The sequence below is a fragment of the Euleptes europaea genome, chromosome 7, assembly GCF_029931775.1.
Source record: "Euleptes europaea isolate rEulEur1 chromosome 7, rEulEur1.hap1, whole genome shotgun sequence".
Lineage (NCBI taxonomy): Eukaryota > Metazoa > Chordata > Lepidosauria > Squamata > Sphaerodactylidae > Euleptes > Euleptes europaea.
In genome coordinates this window covers 86712835-86739484 of record NC_079318.1, presented here as the reverse complement: position 1 = coordinate 86739484, position 26650 = coordinate 86712835, and the positions used below count along the sequence as shown (strand labels likewise).

Sequence of the window (26650 nt, the reverse complement as noted above, 5' to 3'; positions counted from 1 at the left end):
TGGGTCGGCGCCTCCGCTGGCCGGCTCTAGGCGGAGGTGGCGAAAAGCCCCGCTCCAGTGCGTCCGAGCCGCGCCTCAGCCTCCTTGAGTTGATCTAGGGCTGCTCAGCTCCCCGGAGGACCGCAGGACGGGGGAGGCATCCTCGCAAGAGAAGCCGTCTAGGTAGCGAAGGGACCCTTGCGAGGAGTTCAGTCCATTCGTTGGAGGAACTAAAGAAGCGGGGAGGGTTTTGTGGATTTGCAAAAGGGAAGTCATGGCGGGTCTTGTTGGCCGCCAGAGTTCCACCAGAAAGGAGCCTCCGTGTTCGGAGGCAGTGTATCTTTACAGGTAAGGGTTGCCAAATCCGGGTTGAGCAATTCCTGGAGATTTGGCGGCGGAGCATGAGGAGGGTGGAGTTTGGGGAAAGAAAGGAGCTCAGCAGGGAAGTAAGTGGTGCCATAAGAGTTCATCCTGCGGTGTTGCTATTTTCTCCAGGGGGGCGGATCTCTCGTCAGTTGTAATTCCAGGATAAGACCAGGCTCCACCTGGAGGTTGGCAACCCTCTTCTGGGTGCTAGAGTTGAGGCAGGAAAAGCCGTCTACGTAGTGCTGCTTTCTACTGATTCAGCCCGTTGGCTCGATATGGGCTACTCCGACTCACGAGGACTGTCCAGGGATTCTGGCAGAGAACAGCCTTTCCCCGCCTTATAACCTGAGATCCTTTGACAGGACTGCTGGGGATTGAACCAGGGAGGTCCCTCTTCTGAGCTGCAGCTTCTTTGGTGCTGGACCAGATTGTCCTTTGCGTGTACTCTGTGTTACATGTTGCACACAACCACAACAGCATTTAGCCTGCTCTGCCATTCTGTTTCTGCTCTGAGTGTTATCTGAGAGCTGTTATGTTGTGTCTGATGTGTGTGTTTGTTTTGTAAAATGCTTGGGGTTTGCAAAGATTATTTCACGATCCCAGTGGAAAGGGGCCTCCTTTTCTTGGCAGGCCCGGGTGGCTCAGTGCCCGGCTCTGTTATGTCCGGAGGTAAAGGAACCGTCCCCCCAGTGTTCTGTCTTCGGTGCCAGCGGCGTTTCCATCTGCTGGTTCTATCCTCAAGCACTGGGACAAAAGGGCTGCGCGGCCCGGTCTTCTGCGCAGGGCGAGGCTGGGGAAACAGGAGTCGTGTCAAGGCTCTCCTTGCAAGCGGGGAAAGGGCTTGATGCGTGCAAAAGAACACAGTTGATGGGGTTTTGAGGAGGCTAAGATATGTCACATCTCATCAGTCTCTTTTCCCCACAGGTTTCTGGTCAGGCCCAGTTCTGTCCCAGGATTCTGCAAACATTTAGACCTCTCCAGTCACAAAGAATGTAGACAAGCTGGAAAGGACTTTAAAGAAGATGGGAACAGACTTCAGGATTACCTTGGAAACTTGGGCCGAGCTCTCTTGGCAAAGGAAAGGTGGATGAGGAGAAAGAATTTGTCTGAATACTAATGTGGGTTTGCAGTGGATTTTAGCCCAGATTGGGTACAATGTTCCCAATCCAGCACAGTTAAGGGGATTTTAAGCTTCTGTCTTTAGGATCAACTGGAGCCACTGGAAATCCATCATCAGATCTCCCATTTCCTTAAGTTTTTGTAAAGGCCTTCCACAGTGCCCCAGTTCCAATCTTGTTTCAGTCCCCTTACCTAGTGCTGTGCCCTGACCAGGGTAGCTCATGCTAGCCTGATCTCCTCAAATCTCAGAAGCTAAGCAGGGTCGACCCTGGCAAGTATTTGGATGGGAGACCTCTAAGAATACCAGGGTCTTGACATGGAGGCAGACATTGGCAAACCACTTCTGAACGTCTCTTGCCTTGAAAATCCTACGAGGTCACCATAAGTCAGCTGTGACTTGACGGCAATCCTCCCCCCCCCCAAAAAAAACCCTTAGTGCTGTTGTTCATAGACATTTAAAGAGACAGGCAATTAGATCAGATGCTGACAGCTCTTCCAAGTTGTGAATTTAGTACACTGCACTTCTAACCTGAATCCTAAACGAATAGATTGGGAAAACCCCGCACAGACAGGATTCCTTCCCATTCAGAGCTCCATAACCCGTCCTGCTCTGAAGGCATTTATTTGTTGGGTGTAACGTGAAACCAGGCAGGGGCTGTGGCTCAATTTGTAGAGCGTCTGCTTGGCATGCAGAAGGTCCCAGGTTCAATCCCCGGCATCTCCAGTTAAAGGGACTTTGCAAGTAGGTGCTGTGAAAGACCTCTGCCTGAGACCCTGGAGAACTGCTTCCGGTCTGAGTAGACAATGCTGACTTTGATGGACCAAGGGTCTGATTCAATATAAGGCAGCTTCATGTGATCCAACCCACCAACTTTTCTCCTTTTTTTTCTTTCAAGGTAGCAAAAAAGAAATTGGTGATGGTGCCAGTGAACTCTGGGTGCAGGCCAGCCTTTGCAGAAGGGCTTTGTAGCATGTGAAGCTCATCTTTACTAGATAATGGAGAGCTCTCATTAGCTTCCCGAGCTCTGCCCTTTGTCCCGCCTTCTCCATAGCATAATGTCCTCCATAGGCCCACATCTGGGCAAAACATGCACAGCTGTGGCATAGTAACTGGAAGTCCTTTTGGGGGCTTTTTTGCTTTTAAACCACTAGGGTGCTGGGTGGGAGTATCTGGATTGGTGTGACTGCAGGTGTTTATTGTGTGTAAATAATAAATTTCAGATTTATACAACTGTGTTCACAGTGTAAAATGTTTAAGGAACTTTTGGGTTTGTGTTCCCGTAGCCTGTCTTTGAACCCTGGCTGAGTGGTCATGCCTTACACCGGTGGGATGGTACAGACTCCCCCATTTCTCACATAAAAAGAGAGCCAGCATGGTGTAGTGGTTTGAAGCGGTTGATTCTGATTTGGACCCTGTGAGGTAGGTGGGGCTGAGAGTGCTCTAACAGAGCTGTAACTTGCCCAAGATCACCCAGCTGGCTTCGTGTGTAGGAGTGGGGAAACAAATCCAGTTCACCAGATTAGTGTCCGCCGCTCGCGTGGAAGAGTGGGGAATCAAACCTGGTTCTCCAGATCAGAATCCACCGCTGTTAACCACGACACCACACTGGTGAGTACCTTTGACCTAGATACACTTTGGTCATTTATGCATGGTAACTTTAACCTCCTTTATTCCCCGTTTCAGCCAGGATCAAATTTTTCAGTATGCACGATACCTCATTCCTTGGAAGCTCAACGCTGTTTCAACACAAAACAAACCCTGCTTTCCCCATTCCTCTTCTGGCCCGAATTAAACTGTTCATTCTGGCTCATTCCGGAGTCACAGACCGTGCATACTCCGTTCTCGGGTTGAGCTTCCCCACGCCATCACGCCCCCCACCCTTTTCCAACCCCCACTTCAAGGCAGCATGCAGGGGAAAAACAAGATTGGCTTCTCTCACAGCCAATCACAAAGCAGTGTGTAAAGAGGCGGGGATTCCAATGCTTCCTGCTACCTCGGAGCTCTTTCTGAGCAAAAGAAAGGCTTTTTAAAAACGAGGCTTGGCTTCCCCCCCTTCTTTCAGATTGCTCCGTTTTTTGTTCTTAAAATGCTTTTTTATGCAGCAGTTGGGTCTTGGGGGGAAGGAAATCTTCTCTGGGGGACTGTGGTGTAAGCCAGTTACAGAGCAGCATTTAAAGGGGTGGGACTTGATTTGAGTTTGGGAGACTGCTTTTCTGTATTTATGGTTCGATTAGCACACAGTTTCATCCCTGATCATTCAAGCCAATGCATACAATTTCCCCCAGCCCAGGTTACTTTAATGTGCAGTGAACCCAGGTCCAAGCAGGGAGATCCAACCCATGCATAAAAGACCTTTGACTGCCTTTCGGTAAAGCCATAAACAAAAGTTTCACTTTCTTGTCTAGCAGCACCTTAGAGACCCATAGTCTTTCCAGAGTATAAGCTTTCAAGAGTCAAAGTTCCTTTTGTCAGATATATGCCCCTCAACAGCTTATATCCAGGAAATCTTGTTGGTCATTAGGTGCTACAGGACTTGAATTTTGCTCTTCCATATCAGACTCGCCTGAAACATTAACTTGCTTGTTACTTTATATTGCTTTTAAATAAGGAGACATGTTGGATAGACTTAACTCAGACTTTATTCAATTATATTATTTATAGTCCGCCTTTCTCACAGGGACTCAAGGCGTATTACATACAGTAAGTCAGAACAGTCGACAATGGGACCTTCAATAACGCATGCATTACGATTTTAGAAGTCTTGAACCACCAGAAAGAATTGAAACATGGCATAAGTATTAGCATGACACATTAAACGGTACAGAAATTACATAATAGGATCCTACTTACAATAAGCTGGTTAGGCCAAAGTCCCAAACATTTGGCCAGGTAAGTTTGAACCATTTTGTGTACTGCAACCCTATTACCTGCATAGAAAAGCCCTCTTGAATTGTTTGGTTTTGCATAGTTTGTGGAAGGCCAGGAGACTCTGGAGTTTTCTTTTTGGCCAGATATGTCAGCAGCTATTAGGACAACACTGAGAGAACGGTGGAGGAGAGGCTCCCACTTTCCTCTTTTTTCTCATAGCTTTTAGGGATTATCAAAAAGCCCAAGCTACCAAAAAATATCTCCCAGAGATCTCACCTATTCTGATTTGTTTGTCACAGGAGTACAAATTTGTAGAAAAAATCTCAATCTTAAATCTCATCTACTACAATCATGTGGTTATATCTAGATATATGGTTGGTTATTCCTTGGCTTCATCAACCAAAAGGGAGACTGCAGCCAATAAATCAGAAGGAGATTGAGACTGGGAAGGACAGCCATGAAAGAGCTAGAAAAGATTCTTAAGTGTAAGAATCAAGTTACTGGCCACCAAGATCAAGTTAATTCATGCCATCGTATTCCCTATTACTGTGTATGGGTGTGAAAGCTGATAGGAAGACAGATTCTTTTGAAATGTGGTGCTGGAGGAGAGTTACGGATACCGTGGACAGCCAAAAAACAAATCAGTGGGTTATAGATCAAATCAAGCCATAACTGACCCTGGAAGCTAAAAGGACTAAACTGAGGCTATTGTATTTTGGTCATACTACAAGAAGACGAGTCACTGGAAAAGACAATCATGCTAGGAAAAGCTGAGGGCAGCAGGAAAAGAGGAAGACCCAACAAGAGATGGATGGACTCAATAAAGGAAGACACAGCCCTCAATTTGCAAGATCTGAGCAAGGCTGTCAAAGAGGACATTTTGGAAGACATTGATTCATAGGGTTGCCATGAGTCGGAAGTGACTTGACGGTACTTAACAAACATGGTTGGTTATAACTACATATTAGATAAGCAACAGACCATGACTGGGCTGATTCGCGCATTACAAAGGTGTGCCTCCAAGGCCCATTGGTACACATGTAGCCCATCAATACATACCCTCAGTGGGGGTGTATAGTGGCTCCCCAGGTCCATTTTAAGTCAGAAAACTGGTATGGGTGGAAGGCTTATACCCCTTCTACAAGTACACAAGTCTTAATCCAAATTGGGCCCACCTGTACCTGGGAGACGGATTCTAGAAGATGTCTTTGTAAGATGTGAATAGACCCTCAGGTGAATATATAGTTATTATAGAAAGAGCTGATAAATGAACAGCACCATCTTTAGCAGGGTTTATACCATTCTATGCCCATCAGCTTCAGTGGCTAGATCAGGAGCACAACTCTGTTTAGAATGACACTCTGCCTTTAGATGTTTTCTTCCACTGCTGCAAAGAATTATTAGACAAAAAAACTGCAACCAATAGACCACAAACGTAGAATGTCGGGGTAAATGAGCAGGGATACGAATCTGCTTGCAGGAGCCTCTGGTTCGGTGTCCACCTAAAAGACCTCTTTGCTTCTCAGTGTGGATGTCATTCATTTACAGTATCTTCCCCAGAGAATGAGTGATCTGAAGAAGTAAGCTGTGGCTCACGAAAGCTCATACCCTACCAGAAAATATTTTTGTTAGTCTTTAAGGTGCTACTGGACTCTTGCCCTTTTCTACTTCCCCTAGAGAAGGCATGCCAGAACCACAGCACATGCAACATTTAATGTGACTACAACAGCAACCGCAACAGTGACCTGCAGGAAAAAATAGGCAGGGTTGTCTTTGCATTCATGAAAAAGGAACCCCCCCCCCCAAAGGCTTCATCCCTATGTGTATTAACAAAAACAGATGGCAGTAAACAGCAAAGGGGAAAAAGGTCATTGTTTCTCTTCATTCTGCTTTTATCAGCCATGTATTTAGTCTATACAACGGTGACCCTTTCTTGTGTCTTGTTTGAAGTGTGGCAGGAAGGAACTTCTGGGTGAGGGAGCACCATCACTGAAAAAATTACCCACCATTGATTTGGTGGGGGGGGTGACAGCCAGAAATGTTTCTACTGAAGCCCTTGGAACCAAGAATTATTGTAAAAAACAATGACAATGAGTGAAAATTTTGAAATAAAAAATATAATTTAAATGCAGATTCCTATTTATGCAGAACGGTTACTGGTCTTTCAGTTCAATTCAACGGTAAAATTCAGTACAACAAAAGCACTTAGTTACTCCCCTCCTACCTCGATTTGTACACTCCTACACCTCTGAGGCCTCCTTGGTAGAAGATCTATTGGAAGATAGGGTGACTTATATTTCATACTCTGTAGCAAAATTTTGCTCTTAGGTTTGCCGGAAACAAGGCATTAATGAAGAATAAAGACCATATGGGCAAACCTTCAGATTAATAAGTATGGCTGTAAGTGGGAGTTGTATAATTTTATCATAGAATGTATATTTTGTATGTTTTGTATTTTATGCTGGCCTTTGGCTGTAATAAATATGATGTTGAGTACAACAAAAGCTTTGTTATCCTTCACTCATGGAGAGCGGAGGATGCCAGTTATTCAAATGTGCAGGTTAATAGATCTCGTGCTAACAGACCAACTCCCTCTTAGGCCCCTGCTGCCCTTGGAATAGAAAGGGAAGTGACAAGCACCTTGAGCTTAGGGTTGCCAGCCTCCAGGTGGGGTCTGGAGACCATCTGGAATTATGACTGATCTCCAGACGACAGAGATCTGTTCTGGAGAAAATGGATGTCTTGGAGGATTGACTCTGGTATTATACCCCGCTGAGATCCCTCCCCTCCCCAAACCCTGCCTTCCCCAGGCTTCACCCCCAATTCTCCATGAACCTCCCAACCGGGAGCTGGCAACCCTACCTGGGTTGTCATTAGGGTTGCCAGCTCCAGGTTGGGAAATACCTGGAGATTTTGGGGGCAGAGCGTCAGCCCAGCTACAGAGACAAAAATTGGGAACTACTTGGAGAGTAAAAGGTCCAGGCGGCCTGTTTCCAATATGTCCGAGAGACAGAGCAGAGGAAGAGACAATTTGGTCCTTTTGGAAGAGGCGTAGGGTAATTTGGAGAAGGCGCCATAGTTAGCATAGAGTTACCATTTACCCATTTCCAAAGGGGGATCCCCCATTGCCGCACTTGCTTTCCTGCTGCTGCTGGTGTTCATGACTGGAGAAAAAGGGTGCGTGTGACATCTGGCCCAGAAGTGACATAACTTTTGAGTTCCCGTCTAAGTGTCCATCTTAGATGTGCTCTTCCCCAGGCCCCTCCTCAGAAATCTCCTGGTTGTTGCAAGCAGAGGCCCGGCAACTATCAAATGGCTGCCACAGGAGACAGAGCCCATATACATAGAGGAAGCCCAAGTTCAGAGAGAAGAAAGGTAGTTAAAAATACATTGGGAAAGAGGAATGGCATCTGCAACCTTCCTGCTCTTCTTTTTCCGGGGTAAGCTGCTCTCTGCAAAGTTTTTTTTTTCCTTGTTTTTTTTTCCTTTTTATTGTAAAGTTAATTAATAAAAAGAATCTTACTTGTATTTTTAGTAGAATATAGTCGATAATGTTGCTGATGCAAGTTCTTATCCAGTTGCTGCTCCCAAGGCTGTGAAACTTGTTGGCATCTCCAGCATTACAACTCCAACCAGGTGCACCCAAACACAAAAGCACTATCAATAACACACACACATACTGACACACACACAAAAAACATAAAGCAAATGAAATTATGGAGGCGGAATCTAGCCGGGACAAGCCCGCTCTCTTCTCTTTTGAAAAAAAAACAAGAGTCCGACTTACAATAACATAGGATAAAGGTTTATCATGCAAAACAGGAAAATAACATTAACACCAGGAACTCAAATATGGGGGGGGGATCTTTTTGTCAATGACTGGTCCTCTTTCTTTAGTCTGACATTTTGTGGATTTTTTTGATTACTACAATCGCATGAAAGTGAAGACACTGGATCTGTTTTAAGAGTTTGAGTTGGATACTTTTTCGGTTTTTTTCTTTCTGATTTCCTCTTTCCACTGTTTATGTTTAGACTAAGGTTGGTGGTTTACCTCTGGAATTTCCTTTTGTCTCTGGCAGTTTTTTTGCATTTTCCTTGGATAAACTAGATTTTAATTCCTTTATTTTTGTGTTTGTAAGACCAGGATTGTAATTTTTTATTCTTTAAGGACTTTTTTTTCTGCTTTCCTTTTTCTTCCTTTTTTTTCTTGAAGAATACAAAGCAAAATTATTAACTTATTAATAAATTAATAGAAAATTAATAATTGGGTGTTTTATTATTCTCCCAATCATTAAAGCTAATTAATTAATATACTAAAATATTTTCATTTACCAATCATAACTTTTTATTTTATTCTGATCTTATTTTAATAGGTAGAAAATTAATTACTGATCCAGGTGGTCTACTGGGGGCAGACTCAAGAAAACTGTAGCATGTGGGAAGGTGGAATTTCTCTTCAATTATTTGTTGGTTATTAAGTTTTGCATCCTTATCAGATTTAAGTTTGTGTACAAAACATTCTTATGTGAAATGTTTTATAAAAAAGTTGTATAAATTTCTACAACTTAGAAGAAGAAGAAGCAGAGACTTACCGATGAGACAAAGAAGAGGCAAAGATATCAGATCTACTAAACAATTGCAAGACAAGTATTTAGATGAAGAGGAGGAGGAGGAGAGTATGGGAAAGTCCTCAAAGTTTTTATCTGCTAAATTTAAGGAGCTGGCAAATCAGATGTCTGGACTCAAAGCAAGATTACAATAATCAGCACAACAAGGCTAGTTTACAAACACAGATACAGTCAGTGAAAGAGGACCTTCAAGGGACGTTATCGGATATAAAACATCCACTCACAGAAAATGAGAAAGAAATCAAAGATATACAGCTGAGACAACAATCAGTTGAAACACAAGTACAGAAGCAAGACATTAGAAAGGAAAGAGCAGATCAAAGATTCAAGATATGAGCTTTTGGAAATTCAAAATAGAGAATCCAATCTAAGATTTTTGTGGGCTGGAGGAAGGCTTTGATGGAGATAATCTAGAAGGAAGTTTCAGAGAATTAATTCAAGATTTTATGAAAGTGCAAGGTTACTACCCAGAAATAAGTAATATATACATAATTCAGCATATGCTAAGAGGAATAACTACCCCAGGGACATCTTAGTTAGACGAGAGACATCGTTTTGACACATCAGAGACAACATCCATTGGTTTATCAAGGAAAACAGATTCAATGCTAGAGAATATAATTTTGAGCATTTTTTTCCCCAAGTGGTTTTAGATTTTCAACAAGGAGAAATAATGGGGGTTACCGCACTTTGTATTCCCACCGATGTATAAAGAATTTGAAAATGTTATTAAAAACATCGCTTTAAAAGGGTTTTTGGATACAACGGCTAATAAATATTTGGAAAACGTCTTCACGGCTAAAAGGGCCAAACAAAGTGCGAACAGCATTTTTTATAACGTTTTCAAACTCTTAGTACTTTCGTACTAACAGTATTTTTTACATTTTCAAACAATACATCGCTGGGAATACAAGTGCGGTAACCCCCAAAGATCTTGCTGCAGTGATCGTATATCTTACCAGTTCCTCTGAAGATCTCCTTATTTCAGACGGTAGCATTCCCAACAGCATGATTTTAGAGTTCAATGCAAATTTTTCTTTTAAGTTTTTCTGCATTTCTGAATGAACTTCTGCCCAAAACCTTTGTATCCTCTTACATGTCCATTATATATGATAAAAAGTCCCCTCTATCTCCTTGCATTTCAAAGGGACAGGGTAAAAGCCAGAATGGCCCGGAACAGCCTAGGTCAGTTCCCCTGGAGAAAATGGCCACTTTGGCCATTGGACTCTATGGCATTGAAGTCCCTCCCCAAACCCGCTCTCAGGCTCCACCCCTAAAACCCAGCTCATCACTTGCTCTCAACAGAAATTTTGTCAGCAAGTGAAGAAGCAGGTCTGTGGTGGTGCGCCTCCTCCACACAGTAACTGGTAAGTGCGGTGGTGGGTTTTCTGCTCTTTGACTTATTGGTAGCCAGCCAATGTGGTGTAGTGGTTAAGAGTGTTGCACTAGGATCTGGAAGATCCAGGGTCAAATCCCTACTCGAGCCATGGAAGCTCACAGGGTGATCTTGGGCCAGTTACACTCTCTCAGCCTATGGTGGTGAGCCTCCCTCCCACACACGAACATATTAAGCTGCCTTATACTGAATCAGACCATTGGTCCATCAAGGCAAATACACAGATTGGCAAAAGGGTATTTATGGAGATTTCACATTACCTACTACCTCATAATCTAAACTGGATATGCCAGGGATTGAACCTGGGACCTTTTGCATGCCAAGCAGATGCTCTACCCCTGAGCAACAGTGACTAATAAGTGTGGGGGTGGGTCCCAAGAGAAGATGCTAGAGACTTTAAAAAAAAATGAAAGCTGGGAATATAACAATGTTGTAATGCTGATTTATTTATTTTTTTAGTGCAAAAGCTCTGGTCATCCAGGGGTGGTTTCTTCTGAGGGACTGTGGCAGGGTGACTGTAAAGACACCTGCCATGGGAAAACCTCATTGCTGCTGCGTTTTATCTGCAACCCCACCAGAAAAAAGGAAAACCACAAAATTCTGTCCCTTTGTGGAAGCCCCCCAGGACCCTATGTCCAAGTTCTGCTGGGAGAATTTTGTTTAATGGCAGCATTTTGTGTGCCATGATGTCACTTCCAGGATTCCCCAGAAGTGACATCATGTAGCCCTAGGAAACACTAGAAACTCTGTGGAGTTTCCAGAGACTCCTAGAGCAGCATAATGTAACTTCCAGGTTTTTCTAAAAGTGATGTCATGGTGCATAGGATGCTACATCCCCATTTCCTCACCACCTAAGCTCCCACTGGTTGCCAGGCATTGTCTGGCAACTCTAGTACACATGCCTGAAGAGAGTCTACTTACCTGGTCACTGACAGGGTTGCCATAATGCAGACCAGTGACAAAATGCTCGCAGTTCTGACCGAGCACGCTGTAGGCCAGGCATGGGGAACATCAGGCCCGGGGGCCGTTTAAGGCCTGTGAAATCATTTGATCTGGCCCTTCGTGGGTCCTGGCAGATCTCTAGCTCAGAAGGATCTAAGGCTGGTGATCCACCCCCTCCCACGAACAGGAATAGCCTCTATTCAAGGCAGATGTGAGTTTGTTTTGCCGAGAAAATGAACCTTTTCCCCCCTTGCAGAAGAGTCATTAGCTATGGAGCTGCTAGGACTGCCCAAGAAACGGTGTTAACCCTTTCCCACCCGGAGCCATGGAGAAACCTATTCCCTCTGTACTACAAGAGGGTTATGGGTGGAAGTGGCGACAATGGAGGGGTTAAAGGAGGCAGGGCCAGAATGCGCGCTGGGGGAGGGGGAGTTCTTAGCTCGTGTGTCCTCATTTCATCCCTGCAGGCGGAGGTAGCAGGAGCCGGCTGTAGAATCCGGCCCTGACCATGTGGAGCAGGAACAACTCCGGTGTGCGGCTGGATGGCTAAGCCCGGCTGGTGCAACAGACCATCCTTTGCCACCATGTGGGCAAGTGCACCACCGGTTGGATGCCTGCCTGCTTGCCCGTGCCGGGGGGGTGTCATCTGGGGCAGCTGCCTGCTTGGGGCTTAGTCTGCTAATTTTTAAGTTGATAATTTTGTATGGCCCGCGAATGATGTTATAAATATCCAAATGGCCCTTGGCGGAAAAAAGGTTCCCCACCCCTGCTGTAGGCTAACATTCTCCCCACCTTTGCCTTTGCCTCTGTGATGATCGTCTCCACAGATAATGGTGTGTATCTTCTATCATACTTGTTGTTGATTTGAAACATATCCATCCCTACCACTTTCCAAAGAGGCTCTTCCTTTATCACTGCAGAAAGACTGCAGCTGCCAGCTGAAGAAAGACTGCAGCTGCCAGCAGAAAGACTACAGCTGCCAGAAGCAGAACTAGTGATGCCAGCTCCTCAGAGGGGGGACGTCACCTTAAGAGGGGAAGAAACACACACACACGTCAATTGTTCAGTCTAACTGCACTGCATTTCATCAACAAATCCATCTATACATTTTTGTCCTTCCAGGAGTTACAGAAAAAGGGTTTTTCCCAGTGGCGCTGCAGCTTGAACAGACCGTGAAAATCTGTCTCAGAAAACAGCGTAACTTCAAACTGCAACAAAAAATTCATTGCATCAAAATATTTCCATTCCAAAATGCTCAGGAAGATGAGCTCTATTTTTCCAAATCGGGGGGTTACCGCACTTTGTATTCCCAGCGATGCATTGCGAGTTTGAAAATGTTATAAAAAATACTGTTCACACTTTCTATGTATTCCCACCGATGTATTAAGAGTTTGTAAACGTTATAAAAAAATACTGTTCACACTTTGTTTGGCCCCTTTAGCTGTGAAGATGTCTTCTAACCATTTATTAGCCGTGGTATCCAAAAACCCTTTTAAAGCGATGTTTTTTATAACATTTTCAAACTCTTAATACATCGCTGGGAATACAAAGTGCGGTAACCCCCTGATTTGGAAAAATAGAGCTCATCTTCCTGAGCATTTTGGAATGGAAATATTTTGATGCAATGAATTTTTTGTTGCAGTTTGAAGTTACGCTGTTTTCTGAGACAGATTTTCACGGTCTGTTCAAGCTGCAGCGCCATGGGTCTGAATGTTCCAAACAAACCAAACTGGTTTGCAGTTTAAAAATTAGCAAGGCGGGAGGAAAAGTTTTAGCTAAGCTTTCTGGGTGCTGTTTTTATGAGGGGGAATCGGGAAAGTTGTGCTCTACAAAGACCATGGATCACTAGATACACAACAGTATCTCCGGTAAACCCTGAAATAATTATGGGGAAATAAATCGAAAGCCATCTGAAAGAGGATATCTCAAACTGTACATCAGCATATAACACTGTGAGTTTACAAGCAATTCAAGATGCCTAGTTATCAAAGTAACTTGTTTCAAAAAATTAAAAGCATTCATTTGAGCACTGATATTACTGTTAGGTTTATAACCATAATTTGCCTGTCTGAAATGTACACTACCAATTCTATTTTTAGGTCTATCATTCTGTGAGCGAGTATCAGTGCTTTAATGTAAACACAGAGTGGGGAGGGGAAGGACCTCAGCAGTATATAATGCCATGAGTCCACAATCCAAAACAGCCATTTTCTTCAGGGGAACTGATTATTCTAGTCTGGAGATCACTTGCAATTCCAGTAGATCTCCACGCCTTGCCTGGAGGTTGGCAACAGTCGTCCTCAGGCATTTTCTCCGTAAATGTTGTTTTCAGCTCTGTAGCCGAGAAGTCCTTACTTTCTCCAGTCAAGTGAACCACATTTCCATCGCCTATGTAGACTGCCAAAAAAACCAAATCAGTGGGTTATAGATCAAATCAAGCCTGAACTGACCCTAGAAGCTAAAAGATCCTTTAAAAATACACTGGGAAAGAGGAGTGAGAGAATAAATGCAACACTGTGTGGCAGCTGCTGCTGCAAAGGTTATTTTAATCTGCATAGCCAGTTAGATCTCCAGTGGCTAGGGCTGGCAACTGGCAGGAAATGTTGGGAGGAGGGTACTTACTGTGCAGTGGGGTGACAATCTGCATCGATGTGTGACGTCACTTCCAGAATGATGCTGAAACACCGGCATCACACCAGGGGGACACTCTAGCAATTGAATGCAGATTGCTGACCCTTCCCCTTTGGCTGGGCTGCTTCTGCCCAACAACCAGCTGAGTGTTGGTGGGCAGCGGCAATTACTGGGAGTTTGCCCCCCATTAGTGGACACCTGGTAACCCTACCAGTGGCCAATCAAGCTTTGCTGGACAAGAACCTACCTGGGCTCACCCACTTTTTAAAAGCACTTGGTGGGTGCTCACGGGTGCCATGTTGGGGACCCCTGCTCTAAACAAACAGCCACATCAGAGCAATGCACTTGGAATGGATACATGCAATAAGGGTTGATTCACAAGTTACAAGGGTGTGTTCTGGAGTTCCATGCCTCTGGCAGCATGAAAACTATCCATACAGAAGGTAAAAGGTAAAGGTCCCCTGTGCAAACACTGAATCATTCCTGACCCGTGGGGTGATGTCACATCCCGACATTTCCTAGGCAGACTTTGTTTACGGGGTGGTTTGCCAGTGCCTTCCCCAGTCATACAGAAGTAGACCATTAAAACGTTGATCATGGTCTTGCAGGGGCAGGGGATAATAAAAGATAATAAGCCGTTCCTCGGCTGGTGGCAGTGACTCTAGAACAGACCACAGGGAGCGAAAAGGAGTTCCTCGCTTTCTGGGGGGTGTTGAACGTTAAGAAGTTTTCAGCACAGAACTCTTGGTTCCTAGCCAACTTGGCATGCAGAGCTGGGACCCAGGAAGAGTTGGGCAGAGTGGCCCGTGTGGTGAGAAGTTCCAGGGGTGACACTGGCCTGGGTAGACATTACCCACTGAGGTTATAGCAAATGTCCTCACGAAACATTGCCACTACTTTTGACTGGGGCTCTGGCTTCCAACACAGTCACGGAGAGAGACGAATCTACAGGAACCAGAATCCAAGCTTGCAACAACATCTTTCTTTCTACCTGAACAGAAATCGCTGTCTTGCTATAAGCAGCCCCATTTCAATGCTCTCCCAACAGACACCGAGCCTGTTGTTAGAGGGAGTTGATTATTTAAGACATTTTTGTTTTCTTTTGAACCCTGTACAAGGTACCGAATGCATTTCCACCCTCAAATTTCCCTCAGTGGAGAGGTGTAGCTGGCCTTCCTTGCGAGCCAAGGCAACCCCACTTTCAGGTGAGGCTTCAAAGAAATGAGCGGGAAGACAAGTGTTTTCCTCAGGACCATTAGAAACTTCCGGAACCATATTGCCAAACCCAGCTGGTTCTGGGTGTTTGAGGGTCTATAAATTATCAAACATGCATAAAAGTTAAAGGTAAAGGTCCCCTGTGCAAGCACCGGATCATTCCTGACCCATGGGGTGACGTCACATCCCGACGTTTTCTAGGCAGACTTTGTTTGCAGGGTGGTTGGCCAGTGCCTTCCCCAGTCATCTTCCCTTTACCCCCAGCAAGCTGGGTACTCATTTGACCGACCTCGGAAGGATGGAAGGCTGAGTCGACCTTGAACCGGCTACCTGAAACTGACTTCCATTGAGATCAAATTCAGGTCGTGAGCAGAATTTGGACTGCAGTACTGCAGCTGACCACTCTGCGCCTCGGGGCTCTTCAAACATGCATACCTGGAGGTGGATAAAGGCTGCCACATATTGGGATAAACTGGCAAAAATGGATTTTACTAAGTGAGTTATAGAAATTACTCTTTTTTTAACATCTTTACATTTTATTAGTAACAAATATGTTTAAAACTGTCAAGACACTTCTGCGGAAGTCAGGTGAAGGGTCACATTTGGTGGTGGGTGGAGGGTAAGGGGGTATCTTATGAGATTTAATAATTGTATACTTAAAAATGTATTAATGAATATGTATAGATACTCCTGGATATTTTTGTTATTTTGTTTATTCTTTTTTTGTTATATTCATTGTTAATTTTCTTTTTATGTTATAAAAAATTAATAAAAATTAAAAAAAAAACATGCATACTCGGCATAAAACCATTCTTTTTAAAGTTCAGACAGTTTTACCAATTTATAATTCATATCTTCCTTTGGTTTGCCTTTAAGCCCCTATCCTTGCCACAACCATAAAGGGAGGTGTTCCCAGAATGACTTCATCCATAGGCTTCTTCCACATGGTAACCATTCTCATGTAGCTTTTACTGCCACTGCAGAGGCATTTGGCATGGCAAGAGCGTCCATGTGTCCGTTTTCCATGTAGCCCCCCATGGCCACTGTTCTTTCAGCCCACGCACAAAAATATCAACCAGCCCATGTGAAGATAAGTAAGCAGGGTAGTTCTGAGGGTTGCCAACTTCCAGGTGATTGGAGCAACCCAAAACAGCACTATAACACTATAAAGCAAATAAGTGAATTTTATAAAGTGCAAAGTGAATAAATATACACAGCATATACAAAGGGAGTACAAACAGATACAAAATTTACACTAACAATCCAATAAATATGACTTATCAAGAGGATGCCAAAGATCCTAATTCAACAGGTAAGTTCAAGTATTCAACCAATTAAGGTATCATTTGATATTAGAATTTTTTGAGTCTTTCAAATTCTTTTTAGGTTGCAGTTATTGGAACAAAGCCACAGGAAAAAGATGTCAGACGTGTCGTCTAGATCGGGACCACATTTCGCATAACGTGGTCCCGATCTAGACGACACGTCTGACATCTTTTTCCTGTGGCTTTGTTCCAATAACTGCAACCTAAAAAGAATTTGAAAGACTCAAAAAATTCTAATATCAAATGATACCTTAATTGGTTGAATACTTGAACTTACCTGTTGAATTAGGATCTTTGGCATCCTCTTGATAAGTCATATTTATTGGATTGTTAGTATAAATTTTGTATCTGTTTGTACTCCCTTTGTATATGCTGTGTATATTTATTCACTTTGCACTTTATAAAATTCACTTATTTGCTTTATAGTGTTATAGTGCTGTTTTGGGTTGCTCCAATTATCCTTACAGCACTGAGCCTTCTTTTCTTGTGAACTTCCAGGTGATAGCTTGAGATCTTCCCCTATTACAACTGGTCTCCAGGTCACTGTGATCAAGTCACCTGGAGAAAATGACCTCTTTGGAAGGTGGACTCTATGGCATTATACCCTATTGAAGTCCCTCCCCTTCCCAAACACTGCCCTCCTCGGGCTTCACCCCCAAAATCTACAGGTATTTCCCAACCTGGAGTTGGCAAATACTCAGTTCTGCACCTGAGTAGTTTTTCTCTTTATCTTTAAAGCCATAAACTTGACAAAAGTTTCACTTTCTCATTACTTAAAGTTGCTTTTATACAAGAAGGGCACCTTGGGGTAAACAATCCTGTGTCTTAACTCAGACTTTGGTCGGTTATGCATGGGTATATCCACTCACATTCTTCCCCGGACTGTCTTGATTGTTCCTTGGAGTTATGCATGAGTTTTCCATTCATTAGAAATGGCCTCACCCTCAGCCCTCGCAAATTCCGGGTCTTCCCATCTTTCTAGCTAAGTATGAAAACTTAAGTCAGCCTCTCCTGATAGGTCAAGAATAAGAGACAGTGCAGGAGAAGTTTCCTTCCTACACTTGGCTACTTGTTGTGTGACTCCAAGCCTAATTTTGGAAGTCTCCTTCACACAGGACATAAACATGTACAGACCACACGGATTAACAGTTCTTGATATTTTAATGATTTTTGTTCCAATCATTCTACCATTAATCAAAGGGGACCTATTAGGACTGGCACTCGTTCAGATTCAGAATTCTTATGGATCGTTTATATTTTGGAAATCTTGCTTACAGAATGTGAGAAAGTTATTATAGAGAGTGTGTCTCAGATGCCCAGCAGTAAACAGAAAACATCGCATGGACAATGAACTAAAGAGGATGTCTTTTGCACTTTTATGGGCTGAAGGAGTGATTTGTCTTCAGTTGATATAGTGCAGGTCAATCTGAGCACTAATTTACAATAAAGTAGGGAAAAGTAAATCATGCAGAGAAATTTCCCAGCCGCTCTTTAAAATTGCAGCAGCCTAGACCCACCTATGGATCTGCTCATTTATTACCTTGTGTTTTTGTCATGCTTTCCCACATGTGATTCTGAAAAAAACTTTAGTTGAGATATCCATAGATTTCCTCTTCTCCTGATAAGGTTGCCAACTTCCAGGTGGGGCCTAGTGATCTCCCAGAATCACAACTGATCTTCAGATGACAGGAATCTGTTCCCCTGGAGAAAATGGCTGCTTTGGTGGGTGGACTATATGGCATTATACCCTGCCGAGGTCCCTCCCCTCCACAAACCCTGCCCTCTTCAGGCTAAACTCCCAAATCTCCAGGAATATCTCAACCTTGAGTTGGCAACCTATAACAAAGTAGCCTCTCTCAGGCAGGATATATGGAAGGGGTTGGATCCATGTGGGTTTAAGACTGTATACTACCAGGGTTTCTGGTGAAGTGAGGAAAGACCACTTCCCTCTGTTCCCTGCCCCTATGGTGGTACAGGCATCCTTAAATCTGAGGAGTAAAAAAAAAGGAAAGCACAGGAATCAAAGAAAGGATTAGAATTTAAGAGAAAAGCTGAAAGGCAGAACAAACTGTGACTGACAAGAAGTGGAAACAGAGCAATATAATCTACAGGGGAAGAAAAAGAGCAAATATCTCTAAACAAACGAGGCTGAAGTTGGTTCCCAGTTTGTTCCCTATTCCCAGTTCCTCATTCACATTTCCTAGGGAACGAACTGGGAACTGGGAACCAACTTCAGCCTCCTAAACAAACACCTATGTGAGAGCAATCCCCTGGGAACTGATATATGTGTGGCATCAACCACAGAGGAAAATGCAATTGTGAAGAGATTTTTGCACTAGATTTTAGCTAAAAGGGTGCACCAATTAGACCTAGATTATGTAAGGATCAAGGAAGATCAAGGAACTCGATGCCAGTGATGCTGCCTGCAGGACCCTCTGGTTCAGTTTCCAGCGAAGGCCCTCTTTGCTTCTTGTTGCAGGTCACTGATTATGACGTCTTCGTTCAGTCACTTTGGAGAACAGAGCAATTGCAGTGGCTAAGCTGACAATGCCTATGATACCAGTAATGGCTGCTCCCCCCAACTCAAGACCATCAGTGACCTGCAGAAAAAAAGAGAAGATAAGGTTTTCATGGTGGATGTGTATTCATTCCCACATTGATGAAAAAATGAACATCAGAAGCCCCATCTTCTACGTTTGTTAATAAAAATGGATGGGAATCAACAGAAAACAAAAATTCCTTTTGCTGTCCTTTTCTTTTAATGGCCAAGTGGCTTGCCTATATAACTGGGACTTTTGTCTGTCTGTCAGAAATAAGACAGAGGATTCGTTAGTTGAGAGGCACGATCCGTGATAAAGGTACCCACCCTGGATGGCAAACAGAGACTATTACAGTCAGAAATTTTTCCCATTGAATCCCTTGGAACCAATAATATTTATAATACTGAACACATAACAACAAATATAACATAAAAAAGAATCTTTGGAAACAAAAACAACAAAATTAAATAATACACATACAGAATGTTTGCTAATGTTTCATTAAAGATCTAGTCTTTAAAACTGTCATGTTTTATTGTGGAAAAATGCCACCCATCCCAAATCCCAGTTATATTCCAATAATTGTATTGTATCTCTGTTACAGGACCCTAGCTGCAAGTCAGCAGCTGGGAAGAAGAAAAGGTTGCCAAGGGATGAATCATCAGTCCCCAAACACAGAACAATCAGGGCTTAGAGATGCAAATAACTCAGGCCAGAGTGGAACAAAAGGTTTACCAGCTGACAGCTAGGGTAGATTGTCACACCTAAGGGACAGAGACCAAGAAAGCCAAAAGGCTAGATCATATTTCTTGGTTTTGGGGACAGGAAGGTGGGGAATGACCCTTGAGGTGGATGGGCTCTCAAGTACGTTTTTTTAATTTTATTTATTAATTACATTAACAAAAATATCTGAAATTTTCCACTGGAATTTAAGAGCCATGAAGTTTGGAATCTATAATTCTTATTTAAATTCTCCAGGTTCCTCACCATCACTGATCAACAAAATGCCTTTTTCTTCATCATCTTCTTTTGTATATAAGAGACAAGCTGTGCCAGGCAAATTTTCATGATCTTTATGTTCACCCGCTGCTCCCCAAATACACATCTCTGTTGAACTAGTGGCATGAGGTTTCATCGCTGGGATAGTATCCCAGGATTCTTTACAGCTTTGAGCATATTCCTTACCTTTTTCAAAACAAGAATCTTGGTGTTTTTGGCAATAGTGAAGTAGCGTCAATAACAATGTCCACTAGTGTTTATTCAAAGGTATCATACATTTGCAGGTTGCCGATTCTGGGTTTTTTTTAAACCTGAGCTCGTATGAGCAAACGTTCAAATAGTTGAATATCTGTGCATATGTTACCCAATGCCAAAAATGCTACTACCAACCCACCACCATTGTTCCATGTAGAAGCCAAAACAAAAATACTGACAAATGGTATCTCCCTGCGGTTGCCACATGAAATATTCTATGTGAAACAGCAAAAACAAGGAAACAACTCCTCCAGAGTGCTGTTGCAGTGCAGGAAAACAGCTGGAGGGGGAAGGCAGGAATCCATCCTTCCTCCTTAGTGGCGTCCAAGGGCTCTTCTTTCTTTTCTTATACAGACATTTCCCGCAGCTGCTGTGTGGCTGCATGGAAACACTGTTGGGTCAGGAGAACCCAGACCCATTTCTTTAAAAAGGATCATATCTGGTTTGTCCTGAGATGGAGGGATACAAGCGCTACACACATGGTACACAAGCATGCGAATAAGAGGAACATGAGAACAGAGAGGAAACGTGGGCAAAGCGGAGGGGCGGCATGAAGAAATCCTTGCACAAACTAATAGTACCCTTATGGTATCTGTAAGTTGAGAGGAAAATAATGTCTCATCTGGTCAGGTCCCTCTTCGCCACCAATGGGAGGTTTTTTGGGGTGGAGCCTGAGGAGGGTGGGGTTTGGGGAGGGGAGGGACTTCAATGGTACAGAGTCCAATTGCCAAAGCGGCCATTTTCTCCAGGTAAACTGATCTCTATTGGCTGGAGATCAGTTGTAATAGCCCTTACTCTTTGGGACCAGGAGTCTGTACCCCAGTTCAATATCACTGCACAGACTGTCAATACACACAGAGGAAGAGAGTCTACATACCTGGTCGCTGTCAGGGGTGCCATAACGCAGTTCAGTGACAAAATGCTCACAGTTCTGACTGAACACGTTGTAGGCCATCACTCTCCCCACCTCTGCCTTTGCCCTCGAGATGATCTTATGTATGGGCAGCCGTGTGTATCTTCCATCATATTTGTTGTTGATTCGGCACTTATCCTCCCCCACCACTTTCCAGAGAGGCTCTTCCTTCACCACTCCATGGTCAGTTACGATAGAATAAAGACTAGAGATGCCGGCTCCTGGGACCTCACCTTGGGAGCAGAAGAAATGCACACCCAAGTTAACTGTCCAGTCTAAATAAACTGCATTTCATCAATAAATCCATCTATACATTTTTGTCCTTCCAGGAGTTACAGAAAAAGGGTTGGGAGCTTTTCCCAGTGAGTGATTTGGAAGTTTGAGGTTACACTGTTTTCTGAGCCAGATTTTCATGGTCTGTTCAGCCTGCAGCATCAAGGGTCTAAATGTCCCAAACAAACCAAAATGGTTTGCAGTTTAAAAAACTAGCAAGCAAGGAAGAAAGGTTTTAGCTAGTTTTCTGGGTGCTGTTTGTATGAGGGGGAATCAGGAAAGTCCTGCTTTACAAAGACCATGGAATCTAATCTTAAAAGATTACAAATATTTCAACTTGTTTTGGTCACAACTGCTTCTCGATTATATGTAGATTAATTTTATTTGTTTTAATTGCTTTCAACTTGCATTGTTTAAATATTAGCACTAGAAAAGAGTAGCAGCCCAGTAGCACCTTAAAGACTAACAAAATTTCTGGCAGGGGATGAGCTTTCGTGAGCCATAGCTCTCTTCTTCAGGTACAGCTAGAATATTTCCATCTATCTTTAAGTAAAGATGACTGAATTAGAAACACAATGGCAATGTAAATGTCAAAAGCAAATAAATGACATTAGCAGGCGTGATTGGATTAGGTGTGATATGCACGAGGGGTAGCGGGTGTGGAGAAATCCATCAACCTTGTGGTATCTGAAGAAGTGAGCTGTGGTTCACAAAAGCTCATACCCTGCCAGAAAGTTTGTTAGCCTTTAAGGTGCTACTGGACTCCTACACATTTCTACTGCTAGTGACAGACTAACACAGCTACCCGCTGTGTTTAAATATTGGTTTGTAAGAACACAGGGTGGTTCTTTTGACTGTGTGATGTGCAGGAGGTCAGGAAAGATCAAGAAAGAAGTTGCTGTCTGTCTGTGTAATAATTAGGAACACTCCCCTTGATTACATTGCATTTGTTAGGTAAGGAAAGTATATATTGCCACTGGTGCTACACTGGAATACTAGTGCTGGCATGGAATTCAGTGGGGGGGAATGTCTGGAGAAGTCCCTAATAGGGTTACCAAATCTGGGTTGTGGAATTCCTGGAGGATTTGGGGGTGGAGCCTAAGGAGGGCCTCAGCATCAGGGTATAATGCCATACAGTCCAGCTTCCAAAGCAGCCATGTTCGTCAGGGGAACTGATCACTTCCAGTTCCAGTAGATCACGCCCTGCCAGGAGGTTGGCAATCCTAGTCCTTTGAAGTTTTCTCTGTAAATGTTATTTTTTTCTCTGAAGTGAAGTCGTCCTTACTTTCTGGAGCTAAGTGGATCACATTTCCGTTGCCTACGTAGATAGCCCAATGCTGGTAAACAGGCCGGGAAATCTCAATCAAGTCTCCGGGTTTTGGATTCACCTGCAAGGGTAAACAGAAGCCCTCAGATGTGTTGCAGCTTCAGGGTCAGCCCAGCTGCAGAAACAAAAATAGGGAACTGCTGGTAGAGTAAAAGGTCCAGGATGGCCTTTTCCCATTACGTCTGAGAGAGGGAGCAGAGGAAGGGACACAACTGGTCCCTTTGAAGGAGGATCAGTAGTTAGCTGGCTGTGGGCCAACTGTGTTAAACTGTAATCCTGCGGCGTTTTGGCTGTCTTGTCCCAGCGTAGCTGGAAGGGAGGAAATAAGGCGAACTGCCTTGTCTCCTCCCCTCCAACTCCCCTCCCTGTTCCTCCCAGAGCCTCATGGCTGATCAGCTGTTTTTCCTAATCAGCTGTTTGGCGCCAGGCAGGAGGCCAGGCACAGTTTTCCATCCTGTTTTGCTTTTGTTGCTCCTGCCTTGGGGTGGTCCTCTGGGGCTGCTTTTCTTCTCAGCCACCCCAGTCGGTGCCGCCTGACAAACCAGACATAACGTCATCACGTAGATGACATTGATCTTCGCCCCCAACCCTGCCTCCCTAAACCTCCCGCTGGTTGCAAGGAGGGACCTGGCAACCCTAAACCCAAAATGACATAACTTTTTATTTGTTAATATTATTCATTTGACTTCTACCCCGCCTTTTCCCAACCAAGGTCAGGCTCAACGCAGTTTGAGAGTTCCTTTCTAAGAATCACCTCCAGTCTCTGTGGTTCTTAACGCTCCTAGATTGTCACCCAAAAGACATGTCACTTCCAGTTAGGGTTGCCAACCTCCAGGTACTATGTTCAAACAGCAACAGCACACAGGCTCATAAGTCTAACAACATTTACTAATAATGGTATGACTGTACTATGAAAAACATCCAAAAAGTACAAAGTACAAAATATCTCAGTTTGGAATGTATAAATGGAAATAATATCGAGGGAGTGGTTTGCTTCCTTTCAATTTCCTTTATGAAGACATCACCAGGTTACTTTACCGGGAAACATAGAAATTCCTCCTTAATCATGCACAGAAGGTTGGCAACCCTAGAAATACCTGAAGATTTTTGGGGCAGAGCCTGAGGAGGGCAGGGTTTGGGGAGGGGAAAGACTTCAATGCCACAGTGTCCAATGGCCAAAGCGGCCATTTTCTCCAGGGGAACTGATCCCTATCGGCTGGAGATCAGTTGTAATAGCAGGAGATCTCCAGCTAGTTACTGGAGGTTGGCAAACCTAACCCATTTGAAAAGGCAAAAGTATCCCCTCCCAAAAAGACGGGATGAACGGGGGCTCTCTTCAGCCTTGCCAGCTCTTTGTTTGGCTGGCCTCATTCCTCAGGTGCCCAGAAGACAAACCGGGTGCCAGCCAAGGATCAAGAGGGGCTTCCTCTACACCCAGCCCCTCGAGGAAGCATGTGATGGGATTCTGCGCATTCCTCGCCCAGGGGTGCTTTGGCCACGGAAGGCACATCTTCGCCCCCAACCCTGCCTCCCTAAACCTCCCGCTGGTTGCAAGGAGGGACCTGGCAACCCTAAACCCAAAGCGACATAACTTTTTATTTGTTAATATTATTCATTTGACTTCTACCCCGCCTTTTCCCAACCAAGGTCAGGCTCAAGGGGCTTGAGAGTTCCTTTCTAAGAATCACCTCCAGTCTCTGTGGTTCTTAATGCTCCTAGATTGTCACCCAAAAGAGATGTCACTTCCAGTTAGGGTTGCCAACCTCCAGGTACTAGCTGGAGATCTCCCGTTATTACAACTGATCTGCTGATGAAAGATCAGTTCACCTGGAGAAAATGGCCGTGCTGGTAATTGGACTCTATGGCATTGAAATCCCTCCCCTCCTCAAACCCCACCCTCCTCAGGCTCCGCCCCAGAAATCTTTGGTGGGAGATTTTGGGGCTGGTGGACATAACTATAAAATAGCTGACACAGGAAGCTGAGCCACACACACAGAAGAAGCCCAGGTGCAGGGAGAAGAGGGGTATTTTAAAAATACATTGGAAAAGAGCAGTGAGAGGAAATAAAACAGATACTCTAGTTGATGCACAAAAAAATCTTATTTTTATTACCATAGGCAATCAGATCCTCAGCGGCAAATCAGAAGCCCTGCTGGGCAAGAGTCCCACTTCCCCCCCCCTTTCTAAATAAATTTGCTGGGCACCAAGAAAAGTGTTGCCAGCACCGTGGAGCCCACAAGCAACACGTTGGGGACATCTGTTCTACAGAGTATTGTTCTGAGAGTGCAGAAAGGAGTAAGAGAACAGTCTCTCCCCCACAAACACCAATACATTAACTTTCTCCTTCTTTATTAACATAAGCCTTAAAAACAAGCCAATCCATACCACTACCCCCAGCCTGGAAAAGTTATGTTCTATAAGATCCCTCATATTTACCTGTGACATTTGTGCCACCCAAGACATGATGACTTGTGGTGAGGTCTCTCCTCTTCTCCTGATTCTCTTTTCCTTTTATCGCTCCTGGTAACAGATATCTTGCCAAGCCACTCCCAACAAATCAAGGTGTTTTCTTAATTTGGGCAATAAAGCAGGCAGCTTCCAAACTCCACGCTTACTGGAAAATAATACAAAGCAAAAGAAGAAGAAGAAGAAGAAGAAGAAGAAGAAGAAGAAGAAGAAGAAGAAGAAGAAGAAGAAGAAGACAACGACGACAGCAGGGGGAAAGTCTGCTGCAGTACAAGACTGTGTGTTGAGTCAGTGGGGTAAAGTCCTGCAACAACAGCAACAACTCCGCACTTTACATTTTCCAGTTTCTCTTTCAAAGGCCAGCGTCCATAACATAAGAAGCCATAATTAGGTACACAAATGTGATGGGAGTCAGGTTCCATCCAGGCAAGCTAAAGGGCAGGACACGGTATTTTAAAAACGTTATTTACATTATTGTCGAAGGCTTTCACGGTCAGAGTTCATTGGTTCTTGTAGGTTATCCGGGCTGTGTAACCGTGGTCTTGGAATTTTCTTTCCTGACGTTTCGCCAGCAACTGTGGCAGGCATCTTCAGAGTAGTAACACTGAAGGACACTGATGATGCAAACATTACATCGTAGGATCCCAGTAGTATTGCACAAGCTATACAAAGTAGGGTATAGACCACAGTCCCTAATCATTCATCCAAGTAGCTCTGTGAATAATTGAACACAGTCATGAAGCTACCTTGTACTGAATCAGACCCTTGGTCCATCAGAGTCAGTATTGTCTACTCAGACTGGCAGCAGCTCTCCAGGGTCTCAGGCAGAAGTCTTTCATATCACCTACTTGCCTAGTCCCTTTATCAGGAGATGCCGGGGACTGAACCTGGGACCTTCTGCATGCCAAGCAGATGCTCTGCCACTGAGCTATGCCCCCTTTCCCCATTTTGTACTGTGCAACCCTATTGCCTGTGTAGAAAATCCCTCTGGAATAATTAAATTTAGCATAGTTTGCAGAAAGCGGGAGAGAACCCAAACAGCAGAGCTGAATCCCAGACGGCTAATAGAAGAGTAGGTCTGTACACCCCGCTTTTCTCTATCTTAAGGAGTCTTTAAGCAGCTTACAATCACATTCCCTTCCTCTCCCCAGAACAGACACCTTGTGAAGTAGGTGGGGCTGAGATAGGGTTGCCAGGTCCCTCTTCGCCACCGGTGGGAGGTTTCTGGGGCAGAGCCTGAGGAGGGCGGGGTTTGGGGAGGGGAGGCACTTCAATGCCATAGAGTCCAATTGCCAAAGCGGCCATTCTCTCAGGATGAACTGATCTCTATCGGCTGGAGATCAGTCGTAATAGCAGGAGATCTCCAGCTAGTATCTGGAGGTTAATTTAATATGGAGGCATATTTTT

The 26650-nt window shown here is 44.1% G+C and overlaps 1 protein-coding gene and 1 non-coding gene across 2 annotated transcripts; one reads left to right on the top strand and one right to left on the bottom strand.

Annotated features, from left to right (window-relative positions):
* Positions 1–75: 75 nt before the first annotated feature.
* On the bottom strand, positions 76–25240 carry LOC130480842 (phospholipase A and acyltransferase 3-like). Its single transcript, XM_056853464.1, has 4 exons — positions 25214–25240; positions 22736–22838; positions 21060–21410; positions 76–209 (listed from the first exon to the last, which is right to left on the bottom strand). Exons 1-4 carry the CDS (start codon positions 25238–25240, stop codon positions 76–78), a joined length of 615 nt encoding a protein of 204 aa, XP_056709442.1.
* On the top strand, positions 959–1100 carry LOC130481276 (small nucleolar RNA SNORA57). Its single transcript, XR_008933462.1, has one exon. It is a non-coding gene; the product is annotated as a small nucleolar RNA SNORA57 (small nucleolar RNA).
* Positions 25241–26650: the final 1410 nt, after the last annotated feature.